The 26,962-nt window shown below is 34.5% G+C and overlaps 1 protein-coding gene across 2 annotated transcripts; it reads left to right on the plus strand.

Annotated features, from left to right (window-relative positions):
• The first annotated feature begins 41 nt into the window (after window positions 1-41).
• CDC37L1 (cell division cycle 37 like 1, HSP90 cochaperone) lies at window positions 42-25,905 on the plus strand. Of its 2 annotated transcripts, none has more exons than XM_012737746.3 (7): window positions 42-361; window positions 4,851-5,132; window positions 8,771-8,864; window positions 15,171-15,286; window positions 15,803-15,925; window positions 19,979-20,143; window positions 23,797-25,905. In XM_012737746.3, exons 1-7 carry the CDS (start codon window positions 230-232, stop codon window positions 23,896-23,898), a joined length of 1,014 nt encoding a protein of 337 aa, XP_012593200.1. In that variant the 5' UTR covers window positions 42-229; the 3' UTR covers window positions 23,899-25,905. The 2 variants fall into 2 exon arrangements, with proteins under 2 accessions (XP_012593200.1, XP_075864787.1); XM_076008672.1 differs by having other exon boundaries at window positions 19,979-20,038.
• The last annotated feature ends 1,057 nt before the right edge of the window (window positions 25,906-26,962 follow it).

Here is a 26,962-nt window from a genome sequence, read left to right on the forward strand (position 1 = left end):
CACCTTGCCGCCCCGCCCCGACCGGAAGTGACGCTCCCATCGACTACTTCTTCCGCCGTCCTCCGGAGGCGCGGCCCAGACTGGCGCGGGGTGTGCGTCTGTGCCGAGGCTAGCAGGGGGATTGTGGGTAACGGCCCCGGCCGGCTGGGGCGGCTGGTTCCGCACAGCGGGTTCCACTTAACGCCAAGTCCGTTGGCAGGGGCGGTTGTAGGGCCGGGGACAGCCGGGCATGGAGCAGCCGTGGCCGCCGCCGGGACCCTGGAGCCTGCCTCAGGCAGAGGCTGAGGTTGAGGAAGAGAGTGACTTGGACGTGTCCCCCGGTTCTCCCCGCTGCCCGCAGCTGCCGGGCGGCAGCGCCCAGGTGAGAGGGGGCCGGCGTTCTGCGGGGGGTGGAGAGGTGCTGTCCCCAAGCCCCCTGGAGTGCCGCGTCTCCGCCACCCGACCCTCTTGTGTTCTCTATTCTCTGTTCACCTCATCCCTGGGAGCCGGGGGCCCGATGCCGTCTCCCCGCTATTACAGCATCTTCAGTGGGGAGACAGGGTGGGTATGTATTCTCCACCTCCACGCACACCTTTTCTTTCACCTTGGCTGATTCCTCACCTTTAGAAGACATTCCTCTGCCTCCCCGCTTCCTGACAGCACCCAGATTTGGGTGGCTCACGCTATAACATTGACCCTTTGTCCTCTCGTGCGTGCTTTTCTCCAAGCACTTTATTCTGTTCAAGGCTCCAACATACTTGTGCATAGTTGGTAGTTAGAAACAGCGAATGATTGTAGTTCAACATCACACTGAGTCCTCACGTAAAGATGATTTCACATGCTATTTCAGCCACGTTGACATCTAAGAAAATTCTGTAAACCTCGCTTTTAATGCTTTTCGCACACCTCTCGCATGCACGTGACCATCTTTGCCTAGCTGTTTTGTTTTTAGTTTTGCTTCACGTCATTCCCCAGTAAAAACAAGTAGGCTCACGCTTCCCTTTTCCTACAGAATTCTTCCTCGGGTTCTGATACTGCTTGTGGTGTTCAACCCAGCTTTACTGCCTCTGAAATTTATCCAAATGTGATATACCATTTAGGATTTTTCTGGGCCCTGTCTTAGGGAATGCTTATATATTAATATCACCGTGTAATGGTGTCCTGGTTTATCTCCTAATCTTAGTGTGTTTTGGAAGTATATTTCAGGATCACTGACCAAACAGTAATATGGTCAATGGATTATAAGTGTCTGCCTTCTAAGGTTCTTGGAAAATGGGGTTCCCAAGGTCGTAATAGAATTAATAGTTTTTCTCTAAACTCATTCTGCTAGATGTTAATGAAGATGAGTGATTTAAATCGTTTGCCAGTAAGTGTAAAATCATCAATCTTATACCCAGCTAATGGGGTTAGTTGGCTTCACACAGAGAAAAATGCTGTTTCATAACCACAGACTGCAGTTTGGCTGGCTAGTCACTGGGAAAGTGCAAGACATTTTTAGGAGGGCAGAATGAAAGTTGATGGGTCACTAGTCACCCACTAATTGTGGATCACCAGTGTCATGTTTATATGCAAAATGTGTTATAAGCATGTAATGTGTTACAGAGAGAGAAAATAATGAACAGCAGCTGCTGTTGTCAATTTTGAAGGCAGTTGGAGAGAAAAAGTCTCAAGAATTTTAGCGTGTTGTAGTTGAATCACAAAAATAAGCTAAGAGAAACATTGAATTTTAAAAATATCTGGACATTTTTTTTTACTGGTGCACTTATATACTTGTTTAGCTGAAAGGGAGTTTAGAAGTACGTAGGCTTATTTCCTTCATTAAAAGTGATTTCCTCACTTGACCAGCCTAAAAAAAAGTGATATCCCTGAGGCCATGTAACTAGTTAGTGGCAGAATTAAAACTAGAAACCACCCATGACTCCTAGTGCAGTATATTTTCCCACCTACTGCACTGCCCATCCTGTGAAGCACTGTAAAACTTTGGATGAAACTACCTTTAATTGGTTTTAAAATTTGCAGAGTGATTACTAATTCTAAGTTCATGTATTTATTATAAACCTTATTTGTTTTCCTGGCTGTAAGACTGAAATTTTTGGATTGGAATATTTGGAAAGAATATAATGTGTAATGCAGCTGATAAACATTTTATAATCTTTTAAAAAAAACAGCTTTGTTTAATTTTATCAAATATGGGAATCTAGACATCTTAATATACTATGTGATGTGTAATTCTGAGATCCAGTTAATATAAAGGCAGATCAGAATATAGAGATCCTTTTTGAGTTTTTTTTTTTTTTTTTTTTTTGAGACAGAGTCTCTCTTTGTTGCCCAGGCTAGAGTGAGTGCTGTGGCATCAGCCTAGCTCCCAGCAACCTCCAACTCCTGGGCTCAAGCAATCCTCCTGCCTCAGCCTCCCAAGTAGCTGTAGCTGGGACTACAGGCATGCGCCACCATGCCCAGCTAATTTTTTCTATATATATTAGTTGGCCAATTAATTTCTTTCTATTTATAGTAGAGATGGGTCTCGCTCTTGCCTTTTTGAGATGTTTTTGATGTAAAGTTACATTGGTACATTTTAATGCTAACAGTTCCTTTTTAGAATTTATGTTCATTAAAATATAATCATATTTAATGTCTTTCTAAAGCTTCAGTATGCACATCGATTAAAATATGACCTAATATTTTATTTAACCATCTGAATACGTGTTGGAATGTTTGCCCAAATGGCCAAATGTTGTCTGGGTAGTCTGTGGAGAATTTAAACATAAATCACTTTTAGAATTTGTTTGATTTGAGAAATGAATATTTGCTCCCACATACTTAAAAAAATGCAAGATATTTCCATTTATCAGTATTGCCTTTCTTGGTATATCAAAGATATATCAAAGATATATAAGAAGACAAAGCTTCTTACAAAATAAGTTTTATAGCTTTGTTTTTCTCCTTTTCATGGCTCCATTTTAAGCATAGCTAGTCTACAGTTATTCTTGATCCCATTCTAAGATAGCAAAAAGTAAAAATAAATATTTTACTTGGTTTGTTAAGGACATGGCCTGTAGTACCTCGGCTCCAAACTTGCTGAATGAGTAAATAAAACATCTGAATAGCAACAGTGTCCACATTTACCGTAGTAGAAATCTGAGTTTTCCTGAAGACTCGGCTAGGACGTAGAGGCCTTGCTTGCTACTTGCCTCAGAATTCTTTACCACCACCAGTCTGTTCAAAAGAAGTGAATTTATTCATCTAACATTTATTGAATTCTGGCCTCTCAAGAAGCTGATAGTTGAGTAAACAGATAAGTGTGATATTGTGTGAAAAACATTGCCTTAGAGATATGCATAACTCGGGTGGGGAGAAAATAGATAAGAAAAAACTTAGGTGATGCCAGAATCTGTATGGAGATAGCAGTTACCCAGAGGAAGAAGGATTGCCAAATTGAAGAGGGGGGACATTGGTGGGGATGGGAAGAATAAATAAACAAGTAGAAGAGTAACTGGAACCGAGTCTAAAGAGATAATTAATTGGAGATGATGTCATGAAGGGCCATGCCACAGAGTTTGCACTTTATCCCAAGACCTAAGAATTAATAAAATGATCAGATTTGTTTTTTTGGAATGATCACTCCAGGCTAGTGGAGTGGAAAATGCCTTGGGGTAAACAGGCTGTAGTTGTATAATTCACATGTGGAATGAGAAGGGCTTGAATAGTGATGCACTTGTGGTAACAGATTGGGGAGAAATTATTCTGAATAGTTTGAAGTTCATCTACATTTGGGTAAGAAATCCTAAAGAATGTGCCTTTCTTTAGCTTTGGTTTTATAGAGCCAAGGAATATAAGGAATTAAACGCCTATCACAGTGCTTTGCTTTGCATGTATTAAGTAAGTACTACTGTTTCTGAGTGGAACAGAGTCACCAGGGTGTATCAATTAGCACTTTAAAAAAATATATCTTTGCCTATTTTGATTAGGAATAAGTTAAAGGATAGTTGTCTACTATAATCAGTTACAAATAGGAATTTCCAATAAGAACTTCTTAGATCACCAAGGATTGGGAAAATACAGAAAGTAAATAGAAACCAAGAAATGATTACTTCTAAATAAAAGGAGGTTTTTGTAGTGAAGAACTTGATGAACAAAACTCTAGAGGTCTTGTTTTCAGCATGTTGGATGTTGAGGTGATAAACTAGATTTAGGCTCTGTTCTCATTATTTTGCTGGCTCAGTATCATAAAGACTATAAATCCAATGTTTGTTGAGCACCGGCTTTATACACTGTGATTGTTGCCAGGCTTTTTGTTACTGTTAGTTGTCAGGGAAGGGGCATAGATTAACAAAGAAGCTTAGAGTCTAGTTGATGAAACAAGGCCTGTAATATACAAATGTAACTGCAAGCCCAGAACACAGGATATGCTATGTACCACAAATATTGCACAGAAATCCTTTAAATAAAAATAACTGGACTGTGTTGCACAACCATAGTCATTGTCTTCTTCTTTTTTTTTTTTTGAGACAGAGTCTTGCTTTGTTGCCTAGGCTAGAGTGAGTGCCATGGCGTCAGCCTAGCTCACAGCAACCTCAAACTCCTGGGCTCAAGCGATCCTTCTGTCTCAGCCTCCCAAGTAGCTGGGACTACAGGCATGAGCCACCATGCCCGGCTAATTTTTTTTTTCTATATATATTAGTTGGCCAATTAGTTTCTTTCTATTTATAGTAGAGACGGGGTCTCGCTCTTGCTCAGGCTGGTTTCGAACTCCCGACCTCGAGCAATCCACCCCGCCTCGGCCTCCCAGAGTGCTAGGATTACAGGCGTGAGCCACCGTGCCCGGCCTCATTGTCTTCTTCATTTCTTACAAATATTGTTTTTTCATCCAGATATATAGCCATGGGATTGAACTAGCTTGCCAAAAGCAGAAAGAGTTTGTGAAGAGCTCTGTGGCGTGCAAATGGAATCTCGCTGAAGCTCAGCAGAAACTTGGTAGCTTAGCACTGCATAACTCTGAGTCCTTGGATCAGGAACACGCCAAAGCACAAACAGCAGTATCAGAACTGAGACAACGGGAAGAAGAATGGCGACAGAAAGAAGAGGCTCTTGTACAAAGAGAAAGGATGTGTCTGTGGAGTGTGGATGCCATTAGCAAGGATGTTTTTAATAAGGTATGACCTTTTATTGGGCCATAATGAAAGAAAAAAAACTGGAAGTGTTTGTACAAACCAGTGGTGCATATTTGGTAGCAATGTAATTGAATCCTGTAAACAGTGTTCAATTTTGACAGTTTATGAAAAGTGCTTGAAAAGTTTATGAAAGTCAAAAGTTTAAAAGCTCTTGCTCTAGAGCTATGGACTCCAGGAAGTTAATTAACCAGTCTCACCTATTTGTTTATATACATGTACTGCTGGACAAATATATATATATGAAAACAGTCACAAAGAATTGATACTTACAAGGATAAGAAAATATTATAAGGTATTTTCCCCCACATCTCATGTTTTGTACCCTCTACACTGGTGATCACTGCTTTAGGGTTGCTTTAATTCAATCACCTTATTTTATAAATGAAGAAACTGAAAAGTAAGTAGAGTGACTTGATAACATAGTGGTGGATTAAATGTGAGGAAAAAACTTCTGACTGGAATTGAGAGGTTATTTCTGACAGGAATTGAGAGACTAGTTGATATCTTAATATCCTTTATTAAGATACCTTTGATGTCCATATAATAGTTTTTTCTGAAGATTATCACCTCCATTATTAATGGACATCATTGGCCTGGTTAGCCTTTTAAAATCCCATGTTTCTCAAACTTTAGGGTTTTATACCTTTGTTTCCATTTGAAAATCAGAGTTTTTAGAAATCAATTTCTAAATGCCTGAAAAGGGTAAAAAGGCAAAGCCTAATAGATAACTTCATGAACTAATATTTTTAATATGGAATAAAATGATATATATTGAAAAATAATTATATTAAGCCTTATTTTGGAGCAGCATTTATAAATAAATCTGTGAACATGCTGACAGGTGCTGATATTTTGGTGTTCTCTTTTTTTCACTATGCCAAAGTGTCTAAAGGAAACAATTTGCAGAACCTAAAAGCTTTTAGTTTTACAACAAAGGTAGATTTTGTTTATTATCCACTATTAGTGTTCTTTAGGCCAGAAACATGCACAAAATAGGGAGGGATAGGCCTTCAAATGTCATCATTTCTTTTAATTCACCCATGAACATCATTTAGGTGTGAATTTGGACCTGTTGTTAGCCTTTCATTATGGAAAATTTCAGCATACACAAAGTAAACAGATGAACCTGGTGTTTGACATCAACAACTGTTATCATTAGGCCATTTTCATTTATACTTTCCCCTACTCCTCATCCCTGCTTATTTTCTGTTTAATTTTTAAGTAAGATTTACATCATTTGAGATGCGGAAATCTTAAGTGTAAAATTTTAACAGATATACTTGTGTAATCTACATTCCTATCAAGATGGTAATGTGGAACCTCAGTCTGAAACCTCTAGGGCAATGAAATTCAGTCATTTTCTACTAACTTGTAATGGTAACCTCTTTGTATTTGTACTAAACCTAACTCTCAACCTTGGAGGATAGACTGCTTATTCTTGTCTAAATCCACTTTGACCTTATCTTTAATCACTGTTTTCTAGACTTCTCAGCCCTTTCTGTCCTGTTGGCCTCCATTCTCCCTTACCCTCTTGGGCATTATTTTCCTTTTCCTGGACTAAGCATCAACTACAGCAATCAGTAACACACAGATAAATGTACATTACCACTAGCTCTATCAGTACTTTCTTCTTCTTTTTTTTTTCTTGAGACAAAAGTTTCACTCTGTTGCCCGAAGGCTAGAGTGCCCTGGTGTCAACCTAGCTCACAGCAACCTCAAACTCCTGGGCTCAAGCTATCCTCTTGCCTCAGCCTCCCAAGCAGCTGGGACTACAGACATGCGCCACCATGCCCGGTTAATTTTTTCTATATATTTTTAGTTGGCCAATTAATTTCTTCCTATTTTTAGTAGAGACGGGGTCTCGCTCTTGCTCAGGCTGGTTTCAAACTCCTGACGTTGAGTGATCCGCCCGCCTTGGCCTCCCAGAGTGCTAGGATGACAGGTGTGAGCCACCTCTCCTGGCCAGTAGTTTCTTCTTTAAATGAGGAAAATTAAGAGTAAAACATGCTTATTGTAAAATAAATAAATTAAAAAATAATACATAAGTATGTAAAATAGAAATTGAAAGGACCCCTTTACCTTCAATTCCATTTCCCAGAAATAACCTCTGTTAATAGTGAATCATATCTTTGTAGACTTTCTCTGTGCCTGTACTAATGTATATAAATTTTTCTCTTCCCCAGCAGGATCATTCTTTATCTGAATAACTAGCTATATATGTATATGTTATTTTAAGGGGTGTGTCATCTTTAGTGTTATTTTCTGCTTTGCATTTATACCCAAAAGTATTTAAAATAATTTTTTTCTTCCAGAGGGAATGATCAAAGCATTGTTTGTTTTATAAACTTCACAAAAAAAATATTTTCATATTGTCTCTGCTTTTGTTTTTTTAAACTTTGGTTCTAACATAGCCTACATTTATACCACAAATTAATTAGGACTATCTTTATGTTCCAGTCATTTGCTCAAAATTGTACATTGGTTTTGTCTGGGAGCTTGAGACTTGAGAGGACCGGTCTAGATCTGCGCTGTCCAACTAGCCACATGTACAGTTGAGCGCTTGAAATGTGGCTAGTCTGAATTGAGATATGTTATAAGTGTAAAATACATACCAGATTCCAATCACTTGGTACCAAAAATGTAAAATATTTTATTAACAATTTTTTGTATTGCTTACATGTCCAAATGATATGTTGGATATATTAGGTTAAATAAAATAAGTTATTGTCATCTGTTTCTTTTTACTTTTTATTGTGGCTAATATAAAACTTTAAATTACATTTGTGACTTGGATTGTATTTCTATTGGACAGTGCTGGTCTAGATGGCAGACTATAAAGGCAGATTGTAAAAGAAAAAAATGCTTTTACTTTGAAATATATAAACTTTTGTGTGTTTCCTCTTGTAAAGTGGTAGTAAGCTGGTTTGCAATTTTCATTTTTGGCAGTAATGATGACAGGGCATAAATGTGATCACAGAATGTTCTAAGAAACTGCTCTGCCAGTTTTTCTGGCTAGATAAAAACTTCATTCTTGATCTGTTTTATGACTTATTTAACTGAAAATAAGCACTTCCCAAATAGAAATTTATACTTGATTTCAAGAATCAAATTGGCCACTCTTAAGAAAAGTTTATTAGAAATGCAACAAAGGTCTATTTTGTGTTTATGTCTTAAAGAATTTATAGTATATATACTTTATATATTCTGAATTTCTTAGTTTACAGCAAGAACTCTAAGGATTAGGCTAGAGTTGTGAATATTTATGGGAAATGAATAATGCAAACATAAATTATGGATGTAATAGATCTTTCTGTATATACCTTTAATAGGGAGATTTAGTTTAACAAAAAGGTTAAATAAGTTGTTTTTCTGTATGATTTCTTAGATAAACCTTTCCCACACATATATCATTTTAAACAAAACTAATGAAACTCCCATATAAAAAATTTTTGATTTTTTAAATAAAGAGTTTAACAGATGAATTTAATGATATAATAGCAGTATGATACCATACTATATTTTTATATTGTTTATAGAAAGGATTGCTATGCATTCAGTATCTGAGAAGGATTAAATTAGAATATAAAATCTGATTTTGATTTCTAAACTTTTTTCTTCAGAGTTTTATTAATCAAGATAAAAGAAAAGAAACAGAAGATGAAGATAAATCAAAATCATTTATGCAGAAATATGAGCAAAAAATCAGACATTTTGGTAAGTCTACTATTTGAGTTTCCTTCTTTGTAATGTTTAATATCATATTTCTGTGTGCAAAATATGGATTTATAAAATGTGAGCCAAAAATATAAGTGGCAAACTCCAGTTGTTTAGCTACTTCTGGCACAGTTATATAGATCTTGTTTTAGACTTTTTTTGTTCATAAATAAAATAGATTGACAGAGCAAACTAAATTGTAAAGAGAAGCAAAATTCAATCTATTACTATATAATATAGTAATTATTAATTACTAATAAATAGTAATATATACTATATAATGCTACCCTCTAAGACAGTCTTTTTATTCCTCTTTCCATTTCCCATCTAGTCTTTGCTTTTTTTCTTTTTTCATTTTTGCTTCCTTGGTATCTGATTATCTCATGGTTAAAAGATGAGTATACATTTGTTTCAAGTCTTGGATATGATGCTATATAATTCAGGCAGATTCTTGAACTGTTATTCAGGTAAATATAATAGAAATAATAGAATAATAATAGAATATTATAGAATAATAGAGTAATAATAGAATAGAAATGTATATATAAAGAACTAAAAATAGTTTTTTCTCTTTGGGAAAAGGGGCAGTATGGGGGTTGATAAAACTGAAGGCTTCCCAGAGGAGGTAGCGTCTGAGTTGATTAGGGGGAACAGATAGAAGTTTTTCCATGTAGCTAAAAGAGAAGCAAGACAACAGCAACAGCATGTAGAAAGACAGAATTAGGAAACAGCATGGTGTGCTCTGAGAATTATAAGCAGTATAATAACTGCTGGCATGAAAATGCTACTGAGAAGTGTTATGAGTTAAGGCTTAAAGCATATTTTTGATTCCAAGTAATGTGTTAATTTAATAAACATGGTTTTTATTTGTAGTATGTTCATGAACTAAAATGGAATTTTGAAATCTTTTTCCTATTGGTGTTTTTTTCCCAAAGATTTTTGAATTTCATTTATGCGTCAGTTATGTCAAGACAATGGATATTACTTTAATTTTTTTCCCTTCCTTTTATATGATTTACTTATAAAATACTCATTTTCCTCATACTTCTTATTTTTAAAAAAGAAAATAGACTGTGTATTTAACTCAAGAATAGTACCTGAAAAAATAAACATAGACAAAGTTTTTCTACATATTATTGTGGTATTATTTACAATAGAAAAAAAAACCAAATAAACAATTCTCCCTTGGACAGATATTAAAATCTTTAAATGAGCAGAACCTTAAGTCATAAGGATAAAAGGCAGAAATTTTGTACATGAATCTTACTTGTAGTATGTGAGTTGCCACTGCCACCTACAATTGTTGCTTTCTAGCCCCATGCTTTTCTGCTGTAGGAAAAATAGTGCCATATACTGGTTGCTCTTTCAGAGTATGTACTATGTCTGATGCAATAACATCTCTCAAGATGTTTTTATCCAGCTGACACTTTATAGGGTGGTTGCTTTGGAGCCATGGGAAACCTAGTAGGTGGGAAACAGTTCCTTCGTTTTTGTTGTAACTGAGTGCCATAGTCAAAAGCAATTTTGCATGGGAAAATTATCTTAATCTCAGAAGGTGTTTTAATGCATCTGATACTGTAACTAAGTCTTCAACAAACCATTTCATCATTTTATAAAACCTGCTGCTTCTGGGTAGTGATATTTATGATAAGACTAGGGAATTTCATGAGCTCATAGTCTTCATTTATTTTGCTGTAAAATGAGTTTCTGCATAAAAAAATAATGTGGCATGCTTATTTAGTAAGACCACAGATATATCAGTGGTAGAAGCAGGACAAGGAGGGAGGGTAATTCCATATCTAGAATGAGCCATTCAAGTGAGGAATTATTGGTCCCTCCAAGATGAGATGAGACCCAGATAGTCAACCTGCTACTTGATGGCCGGATGGTCTCTCCAGTGTATGGTACCATATTAAGACTTCAGTACTGGTTTCTGCTACCGGCATATAGGTGTTCATTGGCTAAGCTGGAGTGGGATAACAGGACATCCTTGATGAGAAGAGTCTATGCTATTGAATCTGTGCATAATCTCAAACTTGTGTCACCACAACCCCTTATTTTATGATACTACAGTGCAATTAATGAGATAGGTGATGGGAAAGACTGACTTGACATCCACAAGTAATTAACAGGCAATCGTTTTTCCATTGTATGTTGTGAGCTTCCAGTATACTATCTTGTAATACTAACCAGAGCCTTGCTGTCTTCAAACCCAACCAGACCAGATAGCCACTCCCAGATTCACATTGTGCCTGTTTCTTAGTGGAAATGCACAACTTTTCACTTTGGAGGAGATATCCTACTTGCCACAGCACATTGGATCCCCAGAAATGTTACTAAGGTAGTAGGCTCTTAAATTTTCATACTTTAAATTTTTCCCACTGTCTGGTATGCATGTATCTTAACAAGGTACCTCCAACTTCCTGCTCACCAAGTACCATCAGTGTAGAGTAGACCAACTTGTAGACATGTGGGATGATGAGATAATCAAAATCCCTGTTGACTAAATTGTGGCACAGAATTGATAGAGACCTGAGGCAAGACAGTGAAAGTTTGATGCTGACCCTGCTTGGTGGAATCAGTTGTTTCTGATGTTGTATGCTTACTGTGATAAAGGAAGAAAGCATTGGCAGAACGAGGACTACATTGATAGACTCCTTTAAACATGTCTAGAATAGCAGCTGTAATTAAAGCTTCCAACTTGAGGCTTTCCAAACTTGGATTCCATTCCAGACTCTTGGAAGACATGGGCCTGGTGTGTGGGCGACTCTGTAGGGCTGTAGGGGTTTCACACTGGTACTTCTCTGTGGTCTTATGTATATTATATTCTTCAGAATTCTTCCTAACTTTCTCTTATGCTATCTGTTGACTATTTTCTTGTGTTGCTTTTACCCTTATAATTAGTGGAATTTACCATCCAATGGTAAATGGTACAGTATGTCATAGATTATTATGAAGCATTGAAATCTGATTTTTTTTACATTTGTATTTATTAATTTAGTTAATTCATATTTTATAAATATAAAATATTAATTTAGAAACAAAGCCTGTTATCTCTTGAACTTCACAATAGTTGTATTCAAAGTTATATGCATCTGTGACATCACTGTCTTTGGTATCATTAGAGCTACTTTTTGAATCATGTAACACAGTTTTTCAGAGAACATCTTCACTTCCAGCCAAAGTAGCTGTGATTCAGCTTTTTTTTGTATCTGTTTAGGATGTTGTTGCTCGAACTTTTATCAAAAGCTTTGAACATTTGCACAAATAACTATGATGAGATTTTTTTCATTTGTACTGAAGATGAATATTTACAGTCTCTTCAGTGTAATTACTTACGTATTGCTTTTTAAAAACCTATCAATATCCTATTTTTGAAAACATTTAATATATAGTACATTTGAATATGAAGTGAAATGAATAGGCAATACATGATATGATTTTAGTTTTGTTTCTTTAAAAGTTATTAAAAAATACACCTGGAATGAAATACATCAAAATGTTAATAATTATCTTGTGATAGAATTACAGACTTTTGTTTTCTGGATTTTTTCAAATTTAAAGAGTTTATCCTAAGAATTCAAGGATGGCTTAATTCAACATTGGAAAATTCATTAATATGATCCACCATATTAGCAAATTGTAGTAGTTAACCACAGGACTTAGTGCTCAATTTGATGTGAGAGAAATGGGAATGTCAGAGGAATTTCTAGAAAGCTTGTCTGGTAACATGCAATCTAGGAAGCATTGTAGGATGCCAAAGAGAAAAGGATGGGATTGGTTTCAAATAAAATATTTATGTATAGGAATGTAAGTAGAAATAGTTGTATGGTGGTAGATGACTGGAATAGAGATCTGGGGCTCAGGAAATATAGGAAAAATGGTCATGTATCTTTCCTTAAGGAATTCACAACCTAGCTGGGAGATTTTTAGCACATAGATAAATTTAAATGAATAGTGTAAGGTGTTAAAATGTATCATTCTATAAGGATAATGCAGAGAGGAAAGGGAAATTAATAAGAGCATGTGTATTTGTTTACAAGTTTGTTTGTAAAACCCAAAATAACATCAGTAATTTCAGGTATGTTCTGTTTCACTCAGCTATTGATTGTCTTTTAAATATTTTCATAAAATTCCATACTCTTTCCACAAAGGTCTGTGTGGACTACCTGTAATTTAACTTCTTAATTTCATGCTAATTCAATGGTGGGGCTTTTTTGTTTGTTTTTTGGTGAGACAGGGTCTCACGCTGTTCCTTACCTAGAGGGCAGTGACATCATAGCCCACTGCAACCTCAAACTCCTGGGCTCAAGCAATCCTCCTGCACCAGCCTTCTGAGTAGCTGGGACCATAGGTGTGCACAATCACACCCAGCTAATTTTTCTGTTTTTTGTAGAGGTGGGGGGTCTTAGTACGTTGTCCAGACTGGTCTCAAATTCCTAGCCTCAAGCAATTCTCCCACCTCAGCCTCCCAAAGTGCTAGGATTACAGGCCTGAACCACTGGGCCTGGTCTTTGATGTTCATTTTTGAAATCAAGTGATAAGTATTTCTCAGATAAAGAAAATCTATGTTCAATTTCAAGTGTTAACTTTGTCCCAAGTATTAAATAGGTATTTTGAAAACTTTAACATTTAATGATACCTTTCTATGGCCCTACAAATGTCACTAACCTTTTCATGTTATCTTTCCTGCAAAAGAAACTAAAATGGGTAGGATTTTGGTAAATCAGTGAGTTACAATACTGCCATGGAAAAAACAGGAGAAGCAATGCTCTATGGAAGGTAGAAAGAGTTGAAAATATTACCTCTTCAGAAGTGTAAGAAAGCTAAAGCAAAACTGCTTCATAGGATTTATTTTGTGTTTCAAGTGTAAAAAATAAGGATTATGCTTTCTTTTTTTTTTTTTTAATTTTTATTTTTATTTTTATTTTTTTGAGACAGAGTCTCGCTTTTGTTGTCCAGGCTAGAGTGAGTGCCATGGCGTCAGCCTAGCTCACAGCAACCTCAAACTCCTGGGCTCAAGCGATCCTTCTGCCTCAGCCTCCCGAGTAGCTAGGACTACAGGCATGTGCCACCATGCCTGGCTAATTTTTTATATATATATCAGTTGGCCAATTAATTTCTTTCTATTTATAGTAGAGACGGGGTCTCGCTCTTGCTCAGGCTGGTTTTGAACTCCTGACCTTGAGCAATCCGCCCGCCTCGGCCTCCCAAGAGCTAGGATTACAGGCGTGAGCCACAGCACCCGGCCTGGATTATGCTTTCTTTAGATCTGATTCCCCTGGAGTCATTAGACTCTATACCTTGAGAAGTAGTTTTAAGTAATTTCCATAATATGCTGTTTCTCAGAATTTTAAGTGACCTAATCATTTTCTCCAAAATGTTAGGGTATTAACTTTATAAAGCTTATACATCTCTATGAGAAAATGCTAAAATATTTTCCCCCTTTTTTTAAGTGAAGAAAAATCAATCATTTATTTTCAGCCAACTCCCATGTGTTCCTGTGTCTTCTCAGTTAAGACATTTGTCTTCAGTTTTGTTCTTTCTTGTGTTCTAAGGTGGAATTTAATGTGTAGGGGTTCATTTTGTGTCTAGAGGAAAGGTTTACTGCCAAACTATTGAGATAGCCCTATAAAATTTCCATGAACGTCCTAACTTTTTTGGATGAGTCTAAAAGTCTAAACCTCACATTGTTATATTTAATTTATTCAGTTATAAAATTGGGCAAACTTAAAAACTCAATATTTTCCTGGTTTCATGATTACTAACCTTGACCAAATTTCTAATAGAGAAAGATACAGATACACCTTAAATAGTATTTGTATTCCTTTGACATCTTGAAACAAAATGGCAGCCATTTTAAAATATGCTTAACTAATTTTTATAAGATTGTGTTACTTTATGTATAAACAGACATAATGAGTAAATGGCTAAATGACTAACTATCTAAATTTGCCCAAGACTACTGACATTCCTAGATGTGTAGGACTTTTTTTATTTTTTTATTTTTTAAAAATAGAATACAGGGCTTAAGATGTGTAGGACTTTTTAACTTTAAACTAGTCATTCTAATTTATCCCAATTACCTGAAATAAAACTTTCTGTGAATCAGCCTACTGGAAATTATTTGAAAGTATTATCCCTCTTTATTTGTTCTTTTACCATAGAATATTACTCTGGTAATACAATTGTATTTAAAGAGAATCATTTTAAAATACCAATATGAGATTAATTAAGAATGGCCTTTTTTCCCCTACAGGAAGAAAGAAATATTTGACATTTATGGTTTAATTCTTTTTTTTATAGGTATGTTGAGTCGATGGGATGATAGTCAGAGATTTTTGTCAGACCATCCATACCTTGTATGTGAAGAAACTGCTAAATATCTTATTTTATGGTGTTTTCACCTAGAAGCTGAGCAGGTACTGTGTGAACATTGAGTTCCTGGGAACCTTAGTGGAATTATGATTTCTTACTGTATTGGTGTTTTATTTTAATACTTTCTTTAAATGAAAGCAGGAAGGTCATTACATTTATTTATGGATCTACTTGAGTTTAATGTGGGAATTTTTTTTTAGTTGTTTCAGTTAGCATTTGGAAACTTTTCCAATGTGCTTTCAGTGCCACCACATCCCGTTCCATCTCTTTTATTCCCATACACTATAATCCTTGTTCTTTTTTGACTAATTAGAAAGTCATGTTTTAAGAATCCAAACAGTAATCACAATATTAAATCAAACCCATAGCATGGTTCTCCTTTACTTATTCTGGTCCATATGCAAATAATCAAAACTAAGATATACCCTTTATATGTATACTATTTGATTTCTAGCTAAAGAGAGTAAAATCAAAAGTATTCTAAAAATTCAAAATTTGAATCAGTGTATCAAATGTATTTCTAGAGGTATTTCTTATAATGTTAATCTGTTTATTTTCAGAAAGGGGCTCTAATGGAACAAATAGCACATCAAGCTGTTGTAATGCAGTTTATTATGGAAATGGCCAAAAACTGTAATGTGGATCCAAGAGGGTGTTTTCGTTTATTTTTCCAGAAAGCCAAAGTAAGTAGTTATTTGATATAGTGATAAATGGGAAGGTGAGGCTGTAGCTGAGACCTCTTTGTTCTATATATATCAAAAGGAGCCATCCAACCAGGATTTGACAGGCTAAATTCTGTAGATTTTTTAGTGAAAAGAAAATTTATATTGCTAATTTATACTTAAAGGAGCTATATAAGAGACTGTACTATAGCACATATATGAAATTGACCCATTCAAATGAATGTATGTATTCAGAAATTTGCAGTGTTCCATCATTTATTCTTTCAATAAATACTGAGTGCCTAATAATACAAAGCACAGCTATTTCAGATACTCAGGATGCAGTTTTGAATAATATATATACAGGATCCTCCTTGGATAGAACTCATAGTTTAATGAGAAATCAGACTTTTGTAATGAAGAAATAGGAAACCTAAAAATTCAGTAATTAAAGGAATGGTTAAAAATACCTGTGTACATAGAATATTATGCAGCCATTAAAATTATATTTATGGAACATTTTAAGGATCTAAGAAAATGCATGTGCTATAAATTCAAAAGAAATGATACATACAAGATGATGTTGGTCATATTAAAGATAAATGGATATATCTAGAAAGATTAAGTACCATTTCACACAGTCACTAGATTAGTAATAATTTAAAAGTTGCCTCAAAAGTAGAGCAATAAGAATTCACATTCACCACTGGTAGGAGTATAAATTGGAAAACCACAATCATTTTGCAAAATTTCCTAGTAAAGTTGAACAAGTACATACTTTACACCCAGAAATTGTCCTAGATATATACCCTAGAGAGTTGGTTCTCAGTGTGTGGTTTAGGGGTCTTTAAGACCCTTTCAGGAGGCACTCAGTCAAAACTATTTTTATAATATTAATAATACTAAGATGTTAGTTGCCATTTTCATTCTCATTCTCTCATGAGTGTATAGTACAGATTGATGCAGAAGCACATGTGAGAATCTAGCTAGCCGGACCATAGAGAAAGTTGCAAAAATGAAAAAAAAAAAAAGGCTTTCTTTTCACTAATTTTTTTGCTTTGGAAAATAGTGTTTTTCACATAAAAATATATTATTAATGGTAGTGAGTAATGAGTTTGCTACCATTTTTAGTTAATATTCTTTAAATTTCTCAGTTTTAATTTCTAACACAGTGAATGTTGATAGATAAAACCCACGTAAACAGAAGCTCTTTAGATTCCTCAATGAGTGAGATGTGCAACGTTTGGGGGATGGTCACGCTTGAGGCTGTGACTCGAGGGGGGCGGGGGACATGGGCAATATACATAACCTTAACACTTGTACCCCCCCTAATATGCTAAAATAAAAAAAAAAAAAGTGTGAAAGAGTCCTGAGACCATAAAGAGAACTGCTGCCCCAGAGGAACTCTTTCACATGAGCACTAGCTTACCATAATGTTTACGGTATAGTTGTTCACAATAGCAAAAAGCCTAGTGACAATCCAAATGTCTGTCAGCAGTAGAATGAATAAATTGTGGTATAGGTTGAGTATTCCTAATCCAAAATTCAAAATGTTCCAAAATCCAAAAGTTTTTGAGCACTGCTGTGACACTTAAAGGAAATACTCATTGGTGCATTTCAGATTTTGGTTTTCCAAATTAGAGGCACTCAAATGGAAAGGATAATGCAAAAATTCCAAAATCTGAAAAAAATCTGCTAAAACACTTCTGGTCCCAAGCATTTCAGATAAGAGATACTCAACCTGTGATATTCATTTGGTAATACAGTATTCATTTGGTAATACAATAACCAGCATCAGCATGGATAAGAAAACTGGAGAGTGAATAAAACAAGCCACAGAGATAATTTATTTATTATCATCTTTTAAAACATTTAATATTTTTTAAAGTTTATATTTTTAATATTTTTTTATAACAGGCAAAACTAAATGTTGAAGGATACATATATAAGTGTTAAAACTAAAGAAGCAAAGGAATTGTTAAGGCAAAAGTTAATGATAATGGTTACCTCAGAGGGCGAGGAGGAATGTTCTTGGGACCTGGTTACTAAGATACTAATAATGATCTATTTTTTAATTTCTGTGAGTACATAATGGAAGTTTTGCTTAATAAACTATACATACATATTTTACATACTCTTTCACATATAGGATACATTTTAGCATATACACTTAGAAGTTAAAAGGAAATGTACCACAAGTTTAACACTGTTTATACTTGGATGGTGGAATTATAAATGATTTCTTTTTATAAATAGAGGGGAAAAACTTATTTTTAACTTTTAAGATAACTATCAAGATGGCAGTAGTCTTAACTTAAATGCCTTATACTCTTCTGAAGTGTAACCTAAATAGGAAATTTTCCTGCAATGGTTGAGTTTTAATGAGTAAATGATTGACTTGGTATTTTTGGTAGGCTTTGGTATTTTTTAGCTAGGCTTCCAGTGACTAGTTTAAATTTTTACTTGACACATAGAAGTAATAAAAACTATACTTTCTTTTTTTAAGTTAAGAAATAATAACTTTCATGAGATGCTTACTTTATGCCAAGTACTGTTCTAAGCATTTTATGTGGATTAACTCATTAAATCCTTGTAACATTTTATGAGGATTACTATTCTTACTGTATAGGTGAGGAAATTAGCATAAAGAAATTAAGCAAGTGGGCCATAGGTTACTTAATAATACAAAATCAGTCAAGTCACTTAGGCATGTACTAAGGTCAGCAGTTGTGCTGCTTCTTACTTCACTTTCAGAAAGTAATCTTGATACGAAGATGTGAAGGCTGACATTCTGTATGTCTTCTCAAGTACCATATGACTAAAGTGAGATGCTAAAATGTAATTAAGGAAATTATTCCTAAATTCATAAGATAGAATGACAGCACAGAACATTGTCTAATGCAAGGTTAATGCTATTAACTAATCCATAAGTTTTAACCTGATTATGTAACCTAAACTCCATCTGACAAGATCTTTTCCAGCACTTGAACTTAAAGCCTCCATTCTGTTAGTATAGAATATGTTCTGTGTCATTTCTTAATCTGTGGAGGAAACATAAGCAGAGGCAACTTCCAATAGGGAATATCAAGAATTTTGCTTATAGTATAAATCATTGGATGATCTTAGTTCTCCTCCCTCAACGTAAGTTATACTTTTTTCTTTCTATGATGTTGAAAAGAAGGTATTTGCTTAACTAGTACACTAAGATATTTGCATAATGAAGTTGAATGCTGAGTTTTATTTGGTTTTCACGGCTTTTACAAATAGGGAATATAGGGTCAGAGAAATATTAGAAACAGGTAGTAGTCCCCCGTCATTAACTGGCGGAGAATTAAAAGGTAGCTTTTGGGGGGGTGGTTTTTGTTTTGAGACAGAATCTTACCGTAGCCCAGGTTGGAGTGTAGTTGGAGTGGTGTGATCATAGCTTTCTATAGCCTCAAACTCCTGGGCTCAAGCAGCCCTCTTGCTTCAGCCTCCTGGGTAGCCAGAACAATAGGTGTGTACCACCACATCTGGCTAATTTTTAAATTTTTTGTAGAGATGGGAGTCTCACAATGTTGCCTGGGCTGGTCTTGAATTCCTGGCCTCAAGCGATTCTCCTGCCTGGGCCTACCAAAGTTCTGGGAAGCACCATGCCAAGCCAAATTGAAAGGTTTTAAGAATATCCCTTAGTGGTGGTTCGGCAGTGGGAAGAGCATAGAATGATTGCGCGAGGTTACATGAGGACTATTTTGTATCCCATCAAGGATCCAGATAAATCAAGGGAAATAAAGAGAAAGCCTCCTTTTCTTTTGTTATACTTGTTGTACACACAACAAGTGTAAGTGTATAGGGAGGGGTTGTTTCTTTTTATTTGTTTTATTTTGCTGAAGCAGAAGGAAATGGAATAAACCAATTATTAATGTTCCTATAAAACAGGTAGTTTTCACAAATATGACAGGATCATCATGGTTTCTACATTTAAACTATTCTCTTTGTCTTTACTTCCTCCACCTCAAACCTACTATATGCTTTTTAGAACTTTGCAGTCAAAGAAGTCTTGAACAATACAGTCTTTGTGTTACTGTTTTCTAGGCAGAGGAAGAAGGTTATTTTGAAGCATTCAAAAATGAACTTGAAGCTTTCAAGTCAAGAGTAAGACTTTATTCTCAATCACAAAGTTATCAGCCTATGACAGTTCAGAATCATGTTCCCCATTCTGGTATTGGATCTATAGGTTTATTAGAATCCTTACCACAGGTAAGTTGGAAATGCAAATAATTCTTTGTAAGTGTATTAGTTCACATACTTTGTGTTCTTTTGGCTTACCCTTTCTTTTATATGTGTGACCATTTTAAATATTCTTGCCTCAGAAGATAACCCCGAGTCTCGTTTCATGCCATGTTTTGGCACTGAATCTCTCTTATTTCTTAAGTACTTAGATACCAAATGCCATCTCCTTTTACTACAGAAACAGTGCCCTATACCTGCCTAAGAATTCTTAAGGGCAAGGGTTACCTGTTGATTATCTCAATCATGAACTCTTCAAGATGGCTTCTGAGGAACATATCATTCTGAGTAGAACTATTCCATTATAAATTTTTTAGGGTGAATTAGCTTCCAAGTGGATGTGCAAGTGGAAACCAAGGTGATATGTTGCATGAGTTTATTTTTAGTATTATTTATTATCTTGTTAAATGTTGGTGTTGCCTACCAGATATAACATTTTTAGTACACATGTATTAATGTAATAATATATCTGTGGAAATATTGGCCAACTGTTTGAGCCTCTTCAAAGTCTGCTGTAAATTCCATGTTTTAACCATGTAAATTCTTTCACCACCATGAAAGAATTTACATCAAAAAGAAGAGGGGATCAGACCATTGGTCTGCCTGATGCCACTTAGGATTATAATTTTAAGTTTTTATAAGATAGTTCCTGCCCATTTTGATTTTAATAGAGCCCAGTTATTTCTCATTTCCAGACTTCAAGATTTTAGGACCAGCTTTAGCCAATTTAGTCTGTTATCTACATTGTGAGAAGGGAAGTCTCATTCAAAAGACAATGTGAGGAGAGTCCTTTGTTTATTTTTAAACCTCTAATGTGGTAGAAATTGAGTTTTCCAATATCTTGACCTTACGTAACTATAATTTCACCATTCCAATTACATGTATTGTAGGCCCTTTAAAGAAAGCAATTGATCGTACTCAATTCAGTCAAAAATATTTTCAGGGATGGAAATAATAAAGTTCTGAATTTTAAATTATTAGTAATGTTCCCCCTTAGACATGTAAGGAATATTTTCCCTACAGATTTTCTATAGATTATCTCTTAATGTTATTTAAATGCAGTGATGATTTTTCTCTTCGGTTGCTGAGAAATACTTCCCTAACAGGGAAGTAGTTTTTCCAAGGGAATTCTATGACTAAATCACCGTCAGGTCCAATATATAAACCTCCTAAAATTAAAATGTCACATATGCATGCAGTAGAAAAAAGAAATTTGGAGGATGTCATTGATTATAAACATAAGAGGGAAGAGATATACATTACAGTATCTTTAGAGGCCACTGTTATCAAGAAGTTGCCTCTGGTTTGAGAGAAGTTCTTGTTACACATATCAAATAGCAACTGATACCAGCTGCTAGGCATCCCTTATAGTTGCGAGGGGACTGGGATGATTGTAGGGTTTATACACTTTTGAATTGCTGACGTTATCAGGGTTGTTCATACTTAATTAAGCTGGCTAACAGAATTGTTCCTCATAGTGGGAGAATTTGAGCATCTTGGTTTAGACCTCCTGAGGGAAATAGGGCTGGATAAAATTTCAACTAGATGTGCAGAGGGATTATCAACTAGTTGAGGGAAATGGATAAAATGAGAGGCCACCTGAGGAACCAAGTTGTCAATTTAGAGGTTTAGAAGAAAAATCTGATCATAATAATATCCCATTTTTATTTATATCAGTTTATAAATTGTATAAACTTTCACATGTATCATTTAATCTTCTCAAAAATCCTGTGATTCATTTTCATTCATTTTTATAGATGAGTAAACAGACTCATGGAATTTACCTAATTTACCTAAAGTCAGCACAATAATTGCTAATATTCTAATCCTAGATTACTATTATTATTCACTCATTCAGCTGTACTACAAATAGGAAAAACAATTATATGCTCTTGGGAAGAACTGGTCACTGGGACAAGAAATGTATTGAGAATGTTACTAGATGAGAATCTTGGGAAATAAGTGGAATTTAATTGTATGTTAGGTGAGATATATTGATTGCTTTTGTTTTTTAAAGTCTAAGTTAAGTTTTTTAAGTCTAACCTAAGTTCTTAGGGAGATGGATGGATGAATTCTGGAGAATTTACTCAGCCAATTCTATTACTCAGAATTCTGTCATGGAAAACTAGAGCCCAGTCTTAATAGAGTAATTGTAAACTCTGATCCGAAGGCCTTTGGAATTTAGCCTGGATTGTCAGAAAAGGCCTTCACATTGTTTTGTGGAAAATGGAATAATGTAACAAAAGTATGGATCATTTTTTATAAAACTTAAATTTGGGTAACAGTTTAGCTTTTAATTTCTCTTTTGTAATTGACAATAATCATGTGAAATAAGCCAAATACCATTATCCTTAGTTTTAAGAGAGCTAAACAAAAGATATAGATACAGATATAAGTAACAACAGTCTATCCTATAAACTAGCTTTTAATTTTATTAAATTGTGATGAAGCTGTTTCTCTTTGAGGAATGCATCACTAAATAGAGTTGGATTAGAAATGAGGTCAGGGTGAGTGTCCCAGACCTCAGTCAGTTATTTGTACCACCTCCTTCATAAAGACCTGATTAAACTCTAGCTAGCTTTTTGGCTTTTACAATAATTATAATTATATTGTATTAGCATGATCTTTTGAAAACTCTGCCTTCCTATGGAATGGGGAGGTTTAAGACATCTATCCCATTTTGACTGTTTTCCTAATTGATATTTAATAAATAAAATAAACTATGGGATACAGTAGTAAAAGTCTTAAGTACTAGCAGATAATCTGATCAACTGAGTAGACAAAATTGAATTCTTAGGAAGAATTTCTTTAAGTCCTGGATCTTAAGGGGCCTATGTCCTTATTCATGGTGCTTTAACAAATAATAATGGTTTTATTTTTGCTTTTTATTATTGTTTGTTTTGTTTTTTGCAATTCTGGCTAAATATTTTTGCATTTATTGAATAAGATTTTCTATTTTCTATTCCTAGTTTTGGAAATGGGCAAACATAACATTTATGAATTCTCTTTCTGTTTAAAAAATACATAAAATTTAAACTATTTTATTCTCAATTTGAAAATAAGAGTCTAAGTACCATCTCTCAAAAGAGTAAAGATTTCTCACTGAGTTTGTTTTAATCTTGGAAAACCAAAATAGACCCTGAAGATAACTATAATTTTTACTCAATAAGTGAGTTTTTTTGTTTATTCAAATGTTTTGCATTTTTAGTATTTACTGTTATAAGTAGATAGTAAACTTCATAGTACATGCTGGTTTAAAGCCATATTTATCATTTAAATTGCCAGTAGCTATGTTCATATAGTCACAAGGAAGATGTAGCCTTATATGATTAAGCAATTTATAGTTTTAAAAGAAGGTAGTGTTTATTACATTTGTTTTTCACAGGTATCATTCTGTCTTTTATTGCATCTTTTTGGATTAAGTGATAACATCCTATTTTTTTCTTTATTTTCTTGGGTTTCAACCTAAGTTTGACTGCAAAGTCCATCTTCTTTCCTACCCTACTATACTGCAGAGGAATAGAAAATGTGAAACTGAATATGTAGTTGCATGTACTGGCACGAAACTGGTTATCATGTGTTCTTTTTCTCTACCTTTCTCCTCCCCTTCCCCGGCCACCCAGAATCCAGATTATCTTCAGTATTCTATCAATACAGCTCTCTGCAGTTTAAACTCAGTGGTACATAAAGAAGATGATGAACCCAAAATGATGGACACGGTATAATTTGGTTAAGACTGCTGAGGCCAAGTGTTATTTTGTTACAAGAAAGGAAGAACTTGGCTATTTTCTTGACACTTTTATGGGTGCTGCACTTTATTTTTGTTTGGTTTTTGATGGGAGGGAAAAAAAGAGTACTGAAACGTTTTATAACTTTTTTTATGTGCTGCTAGGTTTTTTGTTTTGTTTTTTTCTGAAGAGAGGAGTGGTACCATATGTTGCAGGAAGTGAAACTGGATTTTTTTTTTTTTTTTTTTTTGGCTACTAAATTTGCCTTTAATCTTATTGTTCTCAATTTTGGAATCAAAGTATGAAAATCTGCACAAATGTAATGTTTACAAGAACTGGTTGATTCTAGGTGGCATCTGCTACAGTCTCTTTTTATATGGATATGTACATGTCCTACTCTACAAAAATGATTAAAGATAAAAATGTACTTGTATCCCACTGCTAATTTAGCTGTCAAATCTGGTGTTTCATCATATTAAAAGCAATAAATCAGTAGTTGGTAATCTACTTTTCTAAATAAGCTGGATGGTACAAATTTTTAAAAATCTTTCCTTTTAAAATAATACTACATTTGTATTTTCGGCACCATCACTTAAATCCTTGACTATAATAATAAATTTGATATAAAGACATAATAATTACCCCCAAAGTATTCTCAAAAAACTATATTCCTTAGAAGTTTATTTTACCTTGTTGACTTTTTAATATTAAGGCTTATAGTGATATCAAAAATGATGAGCTAATAAAGATTTTCTTTTTAAATAAGATTAACTTCAAACTTACTTTTAATTTCTTTACTTGACATAGTCTGGGATCTCTCAGGGAGTAAGTTTTGAAAGAATAGTAATGGCCTCTAAGAACAAATAGGAAGAATAATCTGACTTTTAAAATCATGGTTATGGTTTGTTTAAAAGACAAGAGGAATCTTGTGGAGCTAACTGCCTTGAACTGCCACAACTTTTTACTAAGAATTTGAAACCAGGTATTCACACCTGTAATCCCAGCACTTTGGGAGGTGAAGTGGGAGGATCACTTGAGGCCAGGAGTTCAAGACCAGCCTGAGTGAGACCTTGTCTCTACAAAAAATAAAAAAAAAAATTAGCCAGGCCAAAAAAAGCCCCCAAAACTATGATGTCTGTATCTTTATAAGAAGAAAAAAATTTGATGACCCTTACAGGTAATGATAGCATTTACTAGTTTGTCATTCCTCTCTTCAGCTCAGTTACCATAGAACGCTTCTGAGCTTTATTACTTCCTATATAATTCACTTCAAATATATGAGAATATTTGATGATTCATTTTATTTAGGTAACTGCTAATTATGCTATCCTTATTCAAGGATTAATCTTCTGATTTATGAAAACATGAGCTTTGATTATATTTGAGTGTAGCCTTTGGCTCGGTACCCATTGAGACCAGTAGCAAACATTTGGAAAATGGCTAACTGGGATTGGCAATACATGTCTCAAATTAAGAAACCAAATAGTGCTATGGGACCCTTATGGTGATCAGACCTGTAACCTTGGCTTCTTTTGTACCTTGTTTTAACTGAGGTAATCAGGCACTTAGTACCCATAGAAATGGACTGGAATTATTGAATCATACTTCTGTAACATCATAATCTTCCTGCTTTTCAGAATAAAAGTCTGTTTGTGCTTTTTATATAAATATATACTCTATAATAAAATGTTTGACTAATTTATATAGTAATATTCATCAGCCTGTAATGTTTTTTTTTAAACCAATGACCTAGTCATGTAAGTTTTTTCTTTTTCTTTCTGTTCTGGAGCAAATTGTTTTTCCCTTCCTACCAAATCGAGAGAGTGAAACAAAATCCCTGGTTTCACAGAAATGTTACTTGAACCATTATTTTCCATTCCTTCCCATGACTTGCCTGTAACCATCTAAATTGTTTTGTATTTCATTTTGCCTTACATTTGAGATATCAATGACTGAAGACTGGTGGGAGAGAAACAACAAACTGAGTAAACTATGCCTGAAGGATATTTTTGTTTTTGTTTTCTAAAATAGTAATTACTGAAGAGCTGTTCTTTGAAATTTGACTATATATATTTTTTTTACTTTCAAAGGGGGGAAGTGTTTTGTGTTTTGTGTGTAAAAGTGTGATTGGATTCGTTTTGGGAACCACTGGCTGATGGCATAATTTGCACTTAAAGACTATAACTTTTACATAGCAGTACTTTGGTAGTAGAAACAGTAAATTGACATCTCTTTTATTTTTCTTTATTTTGCTTTATTACTAAGAACTAACTCCTACCAAATGAAATGTCCTCTTTTCTGTTTCTTAAGAAATAAGGTAGAGTGTATTAAGCAAAAGGATAATTCATATTTTAGGTTGGACAATTTTCCCTAAAAAAAATAAACCACAGTTGGTCCAAACAGATGAATGAAACATCTTTGACATCAAAGTATCCATCAAAGATTCTTGTTTCATTTGATAAGATTGATATTCTAATAAAAGATTTTTTAAAAAATCAAATAGCTATTCATTTATTCACTGTTAACTCAATGTCGTTTTATCAATGGCAATGGAGATATTAATACTAATTTAAAATTATTACTCTAAGATAGATAGATGGGTAACAGTCTTTTCCAGTTATACCATTACTGGGCCCTTTCAAATTTTGCCTCATGAATTTACAATCTCCTGTAACTTCTCGTTAGGAAAATCAGGCCCTCTTCTTTCAGACTAGCATGCATATTAACCTTTTAAAAATGAATTAACATACTGCCCAAGGAAGATGAATCTATTTTAGTAAGTGGATTTTCTTACAGGATGAAAAAATTGATTATAGGTTTAGGCAAGGTGATACTAAAGTTAACTTTGGGGTACTTTCAGAGAAGCATAAAAATGTCAATTTACTGTTCTCCAAGTCATGTATTTTAGTTCTTAGATTGATGTGGGATGGAAACGATACTTGTCTGGGTTGAGGCTTTCCGTTTCAATTTTGCCGCTATATCATATATACTTTAATAAGACCCTTAAATCCTATGCATCCATTTCCCATTTGTAATGGACATGTATATAATATTTCATAGG

This window comes from Microcebus murinus, chromosome 12 (genome assembly GCF_040939455.1).
Source record: "Microcebus murinus isolate Inina chromosome 12, M.murinus_Inina_mat1.0, whole genome shotgun sequence".
Lineage (NCBI taxonomy): Eukaryota > Metazoa > Chordata > Mammalia > Primates > Cheirogaleidae > Microcebus > Microcebus murinus.